This window comes from Drosophila elegans, unplaced genomic scaffold (genome assembly GCF_018152505.1).
Source record: "Drosophila elegans isolate 14027-0461.03 unplaced genomic scaffold, ASM1815250v1 contig_149, whole genome shotgun sequence".
NCBI lineage: Eukaryota > Metazoa > Arthropoda > Insecta > Diptera > Drosophilidae > Drosophila > Drosophila elegans.
The window spans coordinates 10,171,851-10,188,165 of NW_024545513.1; the positions used below are offsets into that span (position 1 = coordinate 10,171,851).

At 38.9% G+C, this 16,315-nt stretch overlaps 1 protein-coding gene across 2 annotated transcripts; it reads left to right on the forward strand.

The window, feature by feature from the left end:
- The first annotated feature begins 1,079 nt into the window (after positions 1-1,079).
- Positions 1,080-10,545, forward strand: LOC108136518 (E3 ubiquitin-protein ligase TRIM33). Of its 2 annotated transcripts, none has more exons than XM_017257783.2 (8): positions 1,080-1,199; positions 3,918-4,551; positions 5,035-5,532; positions 5,861-7,968; positions 8,835-9,354; positions 9,786-9,949; positions 10,021-10,253; positions 10,430-10,545. In XM_017257783.2, exons 3-8 carry the CDS (start codon positions 5,039-5,041, stop codon positions 10,532-10,534), a joined length of 3,624 nt encoding a protein of 1,207 aa, XP_017113272.2. In that variant the 5' UTR covers positions 1,080-1,199; positions 3,918-4,551; positions 5,035-5,038; the 3' UTR covers positions 10,535-10,545. The 2 variants fall into 2 exon arrangements, with proteins under 2 accessions (XP_017113272.2, XP_017113273.2); XM_017257784.2 differs by having other exon boundaries at positions 8,886-9,354.
- Positions 10,546-16,315: the final 5,770 nt, after the last annotated feature.

The following is a 16,315-nucleotide window of genomic DNA, read 5'->3' on the forward strand; positions in this document are numbered from 1 at the left end:
CTTTATAAGCCCAGTGGTGATGCCCCATTAATTCAGTACGAAACAAGTCTTTAATGTGTTTACATATTTTATTAGAAACAAAATTTCTTAGTTTTGAATTGTTAACTTAAAATGGCGAATTCAAGCTTAAATTCATTGTTGGCACATCAGCTGGAATTGGGTGATCGGATTCAGAGCATTGTTCGAAATTATAAAAAGGATTCTAGTAAAAGAAAAGCTAAACCTTTATATTATGAAGATCGTCTGACTAAAATACAAGTTCTGTGGGACACATTTTCCGCTGGAGAAAATAGAATTCAAAAATTAACCCAAGGCACAAAAATGGAACATAAATATTTTAAAAACAACTTGTTTTTTAAAATAAGTAATTTGGTCGTTGAATACAAGACAGAATTTAAAAAGCACGTAAGCTTGTTGGAAATGGATACTCGATTTACTTTACCAAAACAAAAAGCTGTTAATTTTAAACCTATATGCAGAGAACAAGAGGTTTTGTTCGACAGATTGGAGACCATTATAAATCAAATCACTGTCAAAACACAACAAGGTATTAACCCAGCTACAATACCATATTGGAGCGAATTAAACAAAATGCATTTGCAAATTTATAAAAACTATAAAGACCAGAAGTGACAAGAATATTAAGTTATCTTTTTATTTCGTAAATATTTTTGTATATTACTAAGCCCTTTGTAAGAACATTTTATATTCATTTTAAGAATCTAATAATTAAAAACAACAGTTTAAGACAAATAAATAATACAAATATTTTAGTCTTCCACCTTACATCTGTTCTTTTTGGTATTTAAATTTTATATTCTTACTTTATTTTTGAATAATGTGCATAATGGGAAGGTCCTTTTAATAATTTAATTGATAGCTGTTTTTATTAAGCGTATAAAATAAACAAATAATCATGAACCAACGACTTTTACATGAATTTGACAAGCAATTTTTCACTCCAAATTTAGCGAATGCACCATCATCATATTGCAAATACACACACCTCATTTGGCCATTGAATCTTTTACAGTTGGTATTTGCTTTCAGCCGGATGGTATTTTGTTTCGTTATCGACGTGGTCACACTGGTGCTGAGCGTGTGTGCGTTCGTGTACGACGAGACGAGAAAATATAAAATCGTAACGTAACGAGAGGAGAGGAGAGAAAAAAACGTGTGAAAACTACATTAAAAATAAGGTACCGCTAGTGCGAAACAATTGTTAGCGAATCGAATTCGACAATAAACGCTTGGGTTGCTAATTAAATGTTGACAAAGCCGGACAGACAGCGAGTGTTCAGGCATTTTTCAAGGACCTTTTTCGCCTCCTGTCTGCCGCAGTGTGTGTGTATGTGTGAGTGCGTTCGTGTTTGAGAGTGTGTTTGTCTTGACCACCTGGGCGGTAGTCAAGTGGAAACTTTGCGTTCAAGGACAACGGCAGTGGCAGCCGTCCCCCTTTCACATTTCACTGTCCCTCTTTCGTGTGTTCTTTTTGCCCCCCAATTGTCTTTTTTGCTGGTCAGTTAAGAGGGTATTTTGCCCTGAAAGTACCGTGTTTATCCCCAATTTGAAAAGGGAATTAAGTTTTCAGTTCACATGTGTATTTTTGCTCTGTTTGCGAGTGTGTGTGAGGGTGCCGATTTTCGTATTCTTATTTTTTTTGCCGCGTTTGAGCGAGCTTGCGCTTTAACAGAAAGAGAAAATTACGGAAAGTTCTCTTTCTGTTAACAACACTTTTTTTGCCCCCTCTCTCACTCTTTTGCAGCCCAGGCTGCACTCGAAAATAACTGTTCGCGAGCAAGCGAGAGAGCGGCACACATTTAAAGTAAAATAAATCAAAAAGAACGCGAAAATGTGCAGGAAAATATCAGCTGCGGCGCAGATTTAACAAAGTCGATAGGGGGGCGCAAATAATCCAGGTCCAATAAAAAAGAAAACCAACAGCAAAAAGCCATTCTAAATTCGTTTACCACGTGTGTTCGCTGTGTATGCGTGTGTGTGTGTGAGTGCAGCTGATTCGCTGTATAAGTGTGCGAGTGTATGGAAGGGGCACAAACACTAAACTAGATTTAAATCTGCCACACACTTCCGCTGACCAAATACCACTCGCATTTACTTAATCGTATGTACATATTTATTTAAGCGTTTGTCCCAATTGAATTAGTTGTTCAAGGACTTTTATCCAGCTTGCCCTTGTAATCGCAGTCAAAAAAGGAAAGCTTTTTATTCGCAACTAACGGTAAAATAGCTAAAAAGGGCAGCACCACGGACGCGCCTGCGTGAAAGGGAAGCAAAAAGAAAAAGGAAAGAAAAAGTATGTGTGTGTGGCGCATAGCTACACATAACGGCGAAAAACGTAACGTAAACTTAACGCGAACTGGAATCGGGTTCTCTACCCCCACCCCTTTTGATGGGTAACTGTAAATATTAATTGGAAACCAAGCGATCAGATAAACAAATAGCAATATTCGGCAAATCAGAATCAACTAAAACCCAAACATAAGTTCCCCGGAAATCTGGTCGCACTGCAAAAGAAGAAATAAACTTGATCTTAATTGCTTTTGCTGAGTTTTGTGTGTTTAAAAAGCTTTAGAATGTTCGTGGTTTTCACAATTTCAAAAAAGCAATTTATGTACACATACATATGTACATATATGAAAATATATTTTGTTTTTTGCTTCTGTGAAATGTATCGCATTTTTTATGGACTGTCGGTCCCAATAAAAACCTGGAGAATTCGACAATTAATACTTTATAATTTCTGTTCTGTTGTAAATTGAGTTTCATCCAATTGTCCTTTTCAAACATATGTACATATGTATGTATGTACATATTTTTCTTGTTTGGATTTCATTATCTGCAATACAGCAATTTAAACAACTGCTTTTTCTATGGCTTCAAAACAGATCATATAAATACAAGAACTTTCAAGAAAATAATTTGGATTTCCTAGCACCGGAATGCGATTTTCGTTTGAATTGTTTTGTAACATTTGAAGTAGTTAAATTTAGAATATTTTCCGCGTCGATCACTACCTAGATATCCATAATTAAATCATTAAAGAGCTTAACCAGCTCGATATTTTGGGAAGCAATTTTGGCGATTAGCGCCGCCAGGCGCTATAATGCTGCTGAATCGATTGTTTGCACATGGTGGACCACATATGGCCTAAGTTGGCGGAATTTAGACCGACCGTTCTGCTCCTGCTCCATCAGTGTGACTAAGATGACTAGCATGGAAGCAGGAAGATAAAGGGCATAGTACGTCCATATGGGGCTGAACGATCAGCAGCTGATGGATGTCGATTTGGAACCTTGTCCAAGATCTCCTCAGCTCCGCAATCTTTGTCCCGGGGATTTGAAGCTTTTTATGCAGGTTGAATAGACAACTAAGGATGTTTAAATGTTAAAAGGTGTTTAAAGGTTAAGTATTTAAAGTTTAGTTTTTAAAAAGGAGGTTAGAGCATAATGTTTTTCACTCCCTTTATGGCGTTAAAATCAAAAATGTCAAATTTTAAAATATTTACCATGACGGGGACAGTTTTCCCAGAAAGTGTAAAGGTGATGGAAATGGATTTGACTTTTCTTTCAGCCAGAAAGTATGCAGTATATTGTGCGAGTGTGTGTGCGTGCCGTTGCATAAGCCAGAGGCGTTGTCAAAGGGGGTGCTCTTGACAAGGGGGGGTGAGGTTAACTGTGGAAATGTTGGGTGGCGGAATCTGGCCGGAAAAACATTTCCTCATTTGCTTTAATGCCAAGCCGATTTCGTCGTTTCTACACCCACCACTCTCTCTTTTCTTCGTTCGTCAGTTACATTAATTTTTTTGTTAAAATAATTTAGGTTTTTTGTTTGTTTGTTTGTTTGTTTGTTGAAAATTATGTAATTTTTTTTACTTTTTTATTTTTACAATTTTAAAGGAGCGGCGCTGTCGTCCAATTTACGTCGCCGTCTTCTTCGTCAGTGTTCGTTGTCGTTGCCTCGTTCGTCCTTCGTTTTTATTTCGTCCTCGTACAACAACAACATTAACCAGGATCACCACAACACAAAGTTCCCAAATGCTTTAAAACGATTCGGCCACCTCTAAGGATAAAAAAGACAAGCAGCGAATCAAGAACCGAAAACACCAAATAAAAAGAAACCCAAAAAGCAAAAAAAACAAGTGAAAGGAGGCTCGCAAATTTTTTTTACAAATTTGCAATTACATTTTAAGCACGAAAAGAAGAAGTAGAAGAGGAGCATTGGTGTGAGTGTGTGTGTGGAGAGACCTTCGGCGAGCCTCTCGCTTTTTTCCCGGAGAAACGCACTGTTGTCGGACATTATTTGTCGTGAGTGGAAGAACCCCTCTTGGAATGGCTCTCTTGGAAGGGCGGCAGGACATTAGGGAGCATCAGCAGCAGGATCAGCAGTAAATAACCAAGCTCAAAGGAGACTATATAGGGAGGATCAGGAATAAGGCAACATCAGGAAACAGGAAAGACAGATCAGCCAAAAAATAAATCCGTTGAATTGGAAGACAAACACATTTTATCCCAGAGAATCGCGAACGGAAAGGTGAGTACACGAACACAAAAATTACACGTGAATTTTACCGTATATGCCGGGGTGCTACAAAAATCTCTTCCAACGGGTAATTCCAACAAATTCTGCTCGGGATTTTTGCTTATAACAAAAAATGTTTTCCTAAAATCCCAAAAGTACTTTAAACCCGTTTCAGTGACCATTGTATTAATTATTATAATATAATATTGTAATAATAAAATTGCAGTTTTTGGATGTTAGACGTACAAATATGTTTTTTTTTTGCAACTCCCTTAATTTTTTTTGTTTTAATATTTTAAAAGTTAAATGCTGCCATTTTAAGCACTTTTATTATTTTTAAATAAAAATAAATAAGTTCACAATTTGTTCTGTTTTTTTAAATGGATTTTAATGAGCATAAAAATCTTTACATGCGGTTCCATATTTTAATGCTTAGCATTAATGTGTTTTCCTAATGAAATTAATCGATTTCACCCTCACTACATGATTTCACAGGATCATGACTACTTTGGAGGAGCCTGTCCAGGCGGTGGACACGGTGGATCCGTGTCCCCCGGGGATTCCCAGTCTGAAAAGCGTTCTCAGCGACGATGCCTCGAACTCATCGGTGCTGGAGGACATCGACGTGAGCAACACGAGCAGCAGCAGCTCGAGTTCCAGCAGCTCGAGCTCCAGCTCTGGATCTTGCTCGGGTTCGGCCACGGATACGGACACTGGCAAGGGCAGCAGCACTGTCGGCAGTCTGGATGTGACCAGCTCCTCGAGCATCGGATCGGCGGCTTCCATCTCGTCGACGGGCTCCACCGCCATTGCCGGACCATCCATTCTGCTGGACGACTCAAACTCATCCGGATTGGGACTGGTGGTGGACGTGGACAGTACCGGGAGCAGCCAAGAGCTGAGCAGCCACGGTGTCACCGAGCTGGACTCGCTGGAGGACTCGTGCAACGGCCTAATGATCAAGGACGGAGATAAGCTATGCAAGCTGTGCAGGTAAGTGGATCGAATGGGTTAAACTTTCGTATGATATTTAGATGTGGCAGTGGATAACAACTATTCTAGTGCTAGAAAATAAGTGAAAATGTGCAATTTCTTCGGAACAAAAACATCATTGCTTATATTAGTTTTATATATTATATAGTTGTAACCTGATTTTAATCAAACGGAAGTTTAGTTTGCTTTTTGTCCAATGAGTGTTTTTAATTAAATTTAATTTTAACTAAATAGTACTTAATTTATTCTTAAAAATGTCATCTAATTATCCTACTCTTCGCGACATTCCTATTTAAACTGCGTACTATGTCTTTTTTTTTGCCTTCAGCTCGCGCCTTGTGATGCCGCGTATCCTGTCCTGCCTGCACGTATTCTGCGAGGACTGCCTGCAGGCCCTGGTGTCAAAGGACTCGATGGCGGCCAGTTCGCCGAACAGCTGCTCATCGTCCTCGTTCGACGGCAGCGAGAGGGAGAACCAGCATCGTCTGCCCGCTCTGCTCCTCGAGTGCCCCGTTTGCAAGCAGGAAACGCCATTGGGACCCAAGGGCGTAAAGGGTCTGACCTGCGACTATATCGTGACCAATATACTGGATCTCTCCAATTTGGAGTCCGAGCACATTGTGTGCACCTCATGCAAGAGCAAGGAGGAGGCCATTTCGAGGTGCAACGATTGTGCCAACTTCCTGTGTAATGGCTGCGATAATGCCCACAAGTATATGCGCTGCTTCGAGAACCACCATGTGGTGCGGATCGAGGATCTAACGAAGAACGTCCACGACAAGCTGATCATCCACAAGCCGGTCTGCTGCCGGCAGCATGTGAGCGAGAATCTCAAGTACTACTGCTTCACCTGCCAGGTGCCCACCTGCAATGATTGTCTGCTGAGCGAGCACAAGGGCAACGACCATCACTATGAGACGGCCACGGTGGCGGAGCAGGCGGTACGCGCCGATCTCGAACAGACCCTGATCGAGACGCTGAAGAAGGCGGACTACTGCAACGATGCGGGCGGCAATCTGGGCAGTGCCCTCACGGAGCTCCAGTCGCAGCACGATACGGTGCGGCAGCAAATCGAGGATGCCTACAAGAGCTACAAGCGCGTGCTGGAATCGATCAAGGAGCAGCTGCTCAACGAGCTGGGTCGCCTGCACTCGGACCGCGAGCTGAAGATCATGGATCTGATGCAGAGTCTCGAGAACAATATGGGCAAACTGCAGCAGGCCTCGCAATTTGGCCAACGGGCCATCGAAAAGGCCAATGCCGTGGAGTTTCTGCTGCTCAAGCCCGTCATCAATGCCCAGTGTTTGAATCTCATGGAGCAGACGCCCAACTGCGATGTCAACTATCAGCTGCAGTTTGAATCGAAGCCAGAGAAGTTTGAGCAATTTGCCAGGGAGATGTTTGGCAAATTTCAAACGGATCAAAGTGACTCGAGCCCCAAGAAGCAATCGATGGCACAGCAGCAGCAACAGCAGCAGCAGCAGCAGCAGCAAGTGCAGCATCAGCAGCAGCAGCAGCACCAAGTGCAGCAGCAGCTGCAGCAGCAGCAGCAGCAGCAACAAGCGCAGCAGCACCAACAGCAACAGTTGCAAATGCAGCAACAGCAACAGCAGCAGCAACAACATAGCTCAACCAATTTGATTGTGGGACATCGGGGTAGCTCCTCTGTCCAAGGCCGCCTGAGCTCGGCTGTATTTAGCCCCATCTCGCTGCCCTCCTCGCTGCAGAGTTCCTTCGATGGCGACACCAACGCGGTGATGACCAATTTTACCATGATGGACTCACCCCCGCAGCCATCCACGCAGCAGCAATTGCCATCGGCCCAGCAGCAGCAGTCTCAGCAGCAACAGGCGGTGGTGCTGCAGCAAGTGCAACAACAGCAGAAGCACCAGCAACACCAACAACAGCAGCAGCAGCAGCAGCAGCAGCAACAGCAACAACAGGTGCTGCACCAGCAGCAACCCTCGACCCAATCCTTGCCGCAGCAGATGGCCCAGCTTGTAGCTCCGCAGGGCATTGTCCAGCAGGCTGGACATGTCAATCTCAATGCTGTCCCCGGCCCGAATATATCCATCAATGGCCTCGGCGCCGGCGGTCCGCCGCCCAGCTTCAGCATGCTGGAGTACAATATCTCGCGACTGGCCAGCTTGACGGAGTCAATGCCGGACACCCTCAACGATGCCATGGCCGTCGGAGGAGGTGCAGCCGGACCTGGTCCGAATGTTGCCCAAGTACCAGGGGGTTCAGCCGTGACCGGTGGAGCCGTCGTTGGAGTAGGAGCCTCGCATTCCCATCAGCAGCAGCAGCAGCAGGCCGTGATGCCCGCATCGGCGGTGACTCCCACGCAGCCAATCACTCTGGCGGACATCCTCTCGGGCGACCAGCGGGCGCTCAACAACCTCCAGGCGCTGGCCAAGCTGGGACTCAACAACAATGGTGAGTTCGTGCGATGGCCATGATTACATCACTTTGTCTTCAATCGTTTTGTGATTATTTAAAGGAAGAGCAGATCGGTTAGCTATTAAAATCAGAATATGATTTCTGTTAAATTATTTAAAAACATTTTGCATTTATCAAAAATATATCTTAATATCATTTGTGATTATTTGCCAAGTTTCCACAACGAGATCGATTAGCTATAAAAAAATATTTACCTTCCCAGCATTAAGGAATTTATTTTATTTGATAACTTTGTGATTATTTTAGACCTTGCAAAGATTCAAGAAAAGGGAAACCAATTACCTATTACTGTTGAACAAGATAGGTTTATTTATGTTAATTTTATTTTCCGGTAATTTTAACCTTTGCTTACATTTGCAACTTATTGAAAATTAACAAGTTACATATTTTTTTTGATGATCTTGGAAATATTAGTTACATGATAAAGTCGTCCGTTTTTATATTAGACGCCCATAAAATATGCCATAAACTTAGAAATGTAAAGAAACTGCAGTTGACAGTTAAAAGGCCTAGAATTTATTAAAGGGTAAACTGTTTGTATGTGTGTCTGCATTCAAGGTATGAGTTAAATAACAATTTGAAGCCTGTTATTTAACTATTTCTTATTTCAACTTTTATTGTTTTCAACGGTCCAACCGTTGACAATGCGAATAATGTTATTTTTGTTGTTTTGGTTTCGTTAAATTTTTGAGTTCTTTTTTCTTTTTGCTTTCTGCACAAAATGCAAACCCACACCACCTACACCATCAAAACAAATCAAAACAAAACAAATCCAAACACCATCCACAACACCTGACCTCCCGCAACCACAACCACAACCACCTCTGCGACACCACACACAGATGATGATCTTTTGTTGAACGGATCCTCAACGGGCATTGATTTTTTGGCAGATTTCTGCATGCCACCGGCCACCTCGCCCAGCCTGCAGTCCCTCAATCCGATCGTGGGTGGCGTGGAGGACATGGGACTCAATAACTTCCATGCTGTGGCTGCGCCGGGCACCACCAGTGTGGTCACGGGCCGGAACAAGGCCACTCCCATGCAGATCCGCTGCAAATTCGGTTCGTTGGGCACGGCCAAGGGCCAGTTCAATTCACCCCACGGATTCTGCCTGGGCGTCGACGAGGAGATCATCGTGGCGGACACGAACAACCATCGCATCGAGGTCTTCGACAAGATGGGCGCCCTGAAGTTCCAGTTCGGAGTCGCCGGCAAGGAGGAGGGCCAGCTCTGGTATCCCCGCAAGGTGGCCGTCATGCATAACAATGGCAAGTTTGTGGTTTGCGATCGTGGCAACGAACGATCCCGCATGCAGATCTTCTCCAAATGCGGACACTTCATGCGCAAGATTGCCATCAGGTGAATATATTTTTTATAAAGCAAAGCCTTTGTTCTACAAGCACACGATCTCGTTAAAATTCTTTCATAATACAAATATACAAAATAAGTATAATTGTTTGTTCGACTTATTAAACTTTAAATTTACTAATTAAAATTTTAAGTGAGGGCTTAACTGAATTTAGAAGCTTCAGAATATGTCTCAAAAAACATTTTAACTAAATTTTCATATTCAGTTAAGCCTTTATATATGAAAAATGATTTGCAATACTTGTTAAATTCGCTGACAAATACATGCTCAACTGTTAAAATCGTGTATCGGGAATAAACGGGATCATGGCTTATAGATTTTACTCTAAAACCTTTATAAAATGTGAAGAAGTAATGCTATATTATAGACAAATGTATCAAATAAATGAAAAGTGATTTAAATAAGTAATTTCCTTCGGCAGATACATCGATATCGTAGCGGGATTGGCTGTCACGGCCAAGGGGCACATCGTGGCCGTGGATAGCGTCTCGCCCACCGTGTTTGTGATCTCCGAGGAGGGTGAATTGGTCCGCTGGTTCGACTGCAGCGACTATATGCGCGAGCCCTCCGACATCGCCATACGAGGTGAGTCGAGCCAACGCAGCGAAAACTAAGATATGTATGTTTATTAACTAGTTTTGTTTTCACCTGGCCAGACAACGACTTTTACGTATGCGACTTCAAGGGCCATTGCGTGGCCGTTTTCCAGGACGACGGCACATTCCTCTATCGCATTGGCAACGAGAAGGTCACCTGCTTCCCCAATGGCATCGATATTTCGAATGCCGGGGACGTGCTCATCGGCGACTCGCACGGCAATCGCTTCCACGTGGCCTGCTACTCACGTGAGGGCACCCTTCAGTCTGAGTTCGAGTGTCCCCATGTCAAGGTGAGTCATACTACATGCATGCCATTACAACAACTTAATCACACGAGGAGGTCAGACATGTTGCATAATTAATTTGGAACTTCACAGCCCTCTCAATTATATTTAAAACAAGAACTTGCTTATATTTCGACTCCATCGATGTGCGGAGAGACGAGCTAACACTGATTCATTCGCAGGTTTCCCGCTGCTGCGGTCTGAAAATCACATCCGAGGGCTATGTGGTTACGCTGGCCAAGAACAACCATCATGTTCTAGTTCTGAACACCCTCTATGTTCACTGATTGCAAATCAAAGCGCGCAACAATCGTCCATCAGTCGATATGAACAAATATAACTACAAATACTCGTCGGGCAAGATATACGGATGTCGACGTCAGCAGCAAGCAACCAACAGCAGCAGCAGCAGCAGCAGCAACAACATCAATAGCGATAGCAGTAGCAACATCAACCTATTGGCAAGAAACCAACCTCAGCACTGCAGCAATAGCCACAACAGCATCGGTCACCTGAGCATCGTGAGCAACATGAGCAACATGAGCAACATGAGCAACATGAGCAACATGAGCAACTTGAGCAACGGTAACAGCAGCAATCATCAGCAGCCTTTGACTTCAACATCCACAGTCATTTAATACGAACGTTAATCAAGGAATATCAATGTGTTAACAAATGGAACACTATCTCCTAAACATCAAGATTATTATTAATAGCAAGCGTAACAATCCGCATAGGCATATATGTAAGACAAAGTATATATATGTGCGGAGGGAAAGCAAAATCTCGAAACACCAAAAATCCTTCTACCACAACAAATGTTGCCGATTGTGAGACAGAGCAACTATATAAAAACCAATAACAAATGATAAACAAAATGCAACAAATACTATTTTTGATCTCTAATTTAAAAACAATTAGCGCTACTACTAAAAACAAACATCAACAAATCTAACAAAGAAAAACAAAAATATTTTACTTAGTATAACGAATAACAAACAAAAACAAAACAAAACAAAACAACAAAACAAAGAAAACAAACGATAAAAACTTGGGATATTTTCAAAATGTTTTTTAAAAACTCTTTTTAAATTGTTTTTGATTATGCTTTTTTCATTGAATTTATGTTCTTGTTAAAAATTGTCATAACACACTCACACACACACACACAAAAGCCACACTCACACAAACACTACTACTTTACATGTTACTTATTATCTATATAGACATACATATTGTTATATCGACCGATTAGCTTTTTTGTGCATACCCTTCCAGAATCTTTTTCTAAAAACAAAAACAAAAAAAAAACAAACGAAACACGCATATATATATCTACACCTATGTAAACTTAGCAAAATGTGCAACTTTTGTGCACAGGTTTTTTGCTAACTAATAAGGAAGGAAAATAGCCAGGAGTAAATAATTTGTTGAGGGCGTCATCAGAAGTCGCGTACAGGCAATAATTATAGAAGAAGATGAAATCTAAGTAGTTTATTTTGATTTCAAACTGAAACCAAATCACTAAGATAAAAATTCAGAAAATAAAAAACTGTTTAGGTTTTTTCCTTACGCTGCTTATATAAGGTGATATCTATTTATATATAAATCTATATGAATATATGAAAAACAAAACAAAAACTATATATCTTAAACATATATGTGAAATCCTATGACTATATGACTTTGCCATATAATATACAAAGCAGGACAAGAGAGTAGGGAGTTAGGCATAGGGATAGCGAGGGACGGATGACGAAAGGAGGCAACACACACTACACCACATGGCAGATATGTGTCCACGAATATCCAAAGACCCAGAGAATACATTCGATATGTATCAACTAATTGCGTTCTTCAGGCAACACATCCAACAAGAACCTACAGACAACAAACTCAACATACAAATTAATCTGTAAGCTAACAAACCAAACAAAATGAATGCAATTCGCATATGGCCAACAACTATAATAGCTAAAACAGCAGAGACAACAACAACACAACAACAACAAGCGTTAAAAAAAACCTACAAAGAAGAGAAAAACGTATCTGTTAAGTTCTTATATACATTGTTAAACAAAAAACAAACGATATTCCTTTTCCTTATATACAATACAAATGCAACACACGTGCATATTATCGACATACACACCACACCACACCACACCACAACAAAACATAAGAGAACACCCACAACACTCACGATTTATATAGACGATATAGACAACCATTTAAGATGATATATGTACGGATACATGCAACATTTCTTTCCCGTTGTAATACAATATAAGGCTGGTTTACTCCCAAGACATTATTATTTATCTATATACAAAATAACATTTTTTAATTGTGTGAATTTTACCATGTGAGAAACGATAGGAAGAACAACATGTGGCGTTTTATTTAGATGAAGTTGAGCGAGAAAGCAAAGCGAAGCAAGCAACTTATTTTTTATAGGCTGTAACCACATTTATTATACATCCACATCCACTTTAACATATACACATACATTTACACCACACACTCACTTACACAACATACAACGAAACGAATCCTTTTTTATTGTAAACAATATCCTGTTCGTTTTGTTCAAAACTATTCGATTCCTTTTCAATGTTTTAAACAGCAAAAAAATAATGTTAATCCCATCTTTTGCATTTGTGTTTCACAATGCGAAAAGAAATGTGAAAAAACTGTTTTAAATCTTGTCATTTTTTATTTTTAATTCTAGTTTTAGCATATACACAACACAAAACCATGAAAAACGCGTTTATGTTTATGTAAAATGTTAAGTTGTTCTAAAAAACCAAAAAAAAAACGATAACGAATAAAATTTGCTTAATAATCATTACTACTGTCATATTTGTAATTCTAATTATTTTTGTTTAGTTTTTACGTTGTTACGTGTGAGGCTACACAATTCTGTATACATAATTATAATTTAGACTAAGTATCTATAAACAACTTCAACAACCAATGTGAAACGCTTTTGATTATGTTATACCACTGAAATTACAAACATTATAACTGTAATCATTACAATTAAAACAATGTACCCCAAAGTTGTTGATGGTAGGTGAGAAGGTCTTAGAATGAAAGGGACGATAATGAGCGAAAGAGAGAGGGTAAAAAATGCAATTTTTTTTGTGAAACAATTTGGCTGTTGAAATATATAATTTTTAATTTAACTATGTTTTTGCATTTCGTTTATTAACTTAGGACCTCAAGCAAATGTTATAATATTGAACGGAATTTATCGCGAAATCTATTGGATTTCAGTTCACTTTTCCTTAGACTTTTCCTCTTCCAATTTCGCATAAATATTTTTATTTTTGTCGTTGCATTAACTACGAAAGTATTAAGAGAAAACATTTTGCTAAAGACAATGATAACACTCAAATGCAAAGTATACCAAAAGATTTGTTTGTAATTCCTTCTAATCATATTTGTATTCTACTTTTTACTTCGCCGTGGAAGTTACTTTATTGTTTTTAATTTTGATTTTATTTTGCTTAATACTTTGTCTTTGCCTTAGTCAACAAGGTTTCTGTAAAAACCAAAAAAAAAAAGCAAGCTCGAAAACTGTTATAGAAAAACGTAAAAAACCAACAAAAAACACCATTTTACATATGTTTCTAGTTTTTATGGAAATCCTTCAAATGAAATTGTAATTCCACACGCTTTTATTTTATAAACTAAACCGCTACATAAAGAGGAAAACATTTATTATCTTAATTTTGTGTTTAATTATTGTTTCTCTCTCTTTGTTAAACCACAAAATGGAAAAAGTCAAATGTTGCTTAAATGAAAATTTTAAATTTTAATTTAAGATCAACAAGAAAATGATATTAAGTGAAACCGTATATGATTTTTATGCAATGCGTTTAAAAAAAAAACACTTCCACACCAAACACACAAAACAAAAAAAAAAAACGAAACAAAAAACAACAAATTTATTTCCTATGGCATACAAATTTTTAAGTGAAAAACCAAATAAATATATTTGTGCTTAAGTTTAAATCAAATTTACAATTTAGTTGAGATTACGCAACTTAACGACGATAACATTTTACTAACTACGTATAAACTATAGGATTTCTAGCGAAAATATATATATATATATATTTACACACCTGTATATATTTGTATTATGTATACAGTTATGTACGATTAGCGAATGGCCCAGAAAGGGGGCGTGGCCAGGAGAGGGGCGGTAATAGCACTAGTCAGCGACAATTACCAAAAAAAAAACGAAAACCGAACAGCAAATTTAACGATTATTAAAAACCGGAGCAACAATAGTGATTGAAAAGAGCGGAACATGGACAAACTTTTGGACAAAATGCCATTTAACGTTAACGTTAACGTTAACGTAAACATTAACGATACGAACACCGACTGACGAAAATTGACCAACGCCGCCCTCCCACCCCCTTCTCCGCCCCCACGCCACCCACTGCGCTTTAATTTTCAAGGCCGAAAGCTGCAAGAAGCAATAAAAACCACAAATCTAAAATGAGAACGAAAATGAAAATAATGTACGAAATCGTGTGAGGAAAGAGATATTTTCTTAGTTGCTTACTGTGTATAATGTGACAAAGTGAAAGCTTTCCACCTCAACTCTTTACATATATATAAATCACATGTACTGTTTTAAAACAAATATATAATTTTCGATTCGTATTTCCTGTACTTTATGGTTTTTACTTTACTTTGATGTACTCTCAGCGAAAGTAAAACAAAAGAAGATTCAAACAAATTGTGTACAACTAATTAGGAAATACTTAACTTTACACAGACAAAAACAACACACATGTTTCTCAATCACTTGATATAGTTACGTTAATTTCTAATCGACACACGCATATTATTATATAACTATATCTAAATATAGTCAACAATTGGCAAGATCAAATCGAGAAATCAAGCGAATGAAGTACGAACCCTTTAATAAAGATGCTGCCAAAGATGTTTTATACAATCGATGTAAAAAATTCGGAGAGAGGAGAAAAGCGATAAGAACCATTTTAGAATTACTGCAAAGTGAAATATTAAATATTGTCCACCTTATTTTTACGATTATTATTTTATTAGTTTGGTCAAATGTATTAATTTTGTTCTTTTTTTGTGGTCAAAATAAATGGAAAGGAAAACAAAAACGAGACATTTTTTGAGACTTTTGCTCAAAAGACAAAAACAGAAATGTAAAGCAGCGCTTTAACTGAAACTAATTACTAACGATAACCGAACCTAAACACAATTAACAATATCGATAACGCAGTATTTGAAGCTGGATTTGTTGAATAATTTGTTCCTTGATGCGACGCTTACAAAAACCAAACAAATTTCGGGCGGATTTAAGACATATAACACTATACATATACGATATACATATTGAACGTGAAGATATATAGATTCGAGTATATGTTTACAGGCAGCCACCAAGGGTTGCACTTCTCCCGCGGGCTCAGGCAATCAGTCAAGGTCGATAATGAAGGTTTAGTTAACTACATAACACATAATACAAAACACATACAACCACACACTACACAATGCCTCCTGCTCCACCACCCACCACCCACCACTCTCCACCCACACCCACAACCACACCCAATTAACACACCCCCTCATGGCTTGCCATAGTAATTTAGTAACTCGTGCGTCTTGTATCATAATTGCATTTAGTTAAATTCCGAGGCAAGAGCAACAAGTAACATAAATCGAACGTAAAGGAAAACCCAAACAAACGCTTTATACATCAAATTATTTTAATATAAATGTATAACAAAACATATATCTATATATACATATACAAGCAGACATATACAAAACAAACAACAAATATATTATGTATTTTATTTAAAGCGAAAACATTTTTTAAGAATGTGTGTCTCTGCCCCAGAGAATTAATTAAAATAAAGGAACTCAACCTATATAGACAGTCCCAATTAAGAGGAGACGTGCGAAAAAAACAAAAACAAAAAACAAAAACCAAAACAAATTTACTAAATTATTTATACATGCGTACATATACTTACATATATGTAAAACAATAATTGATAGAAACC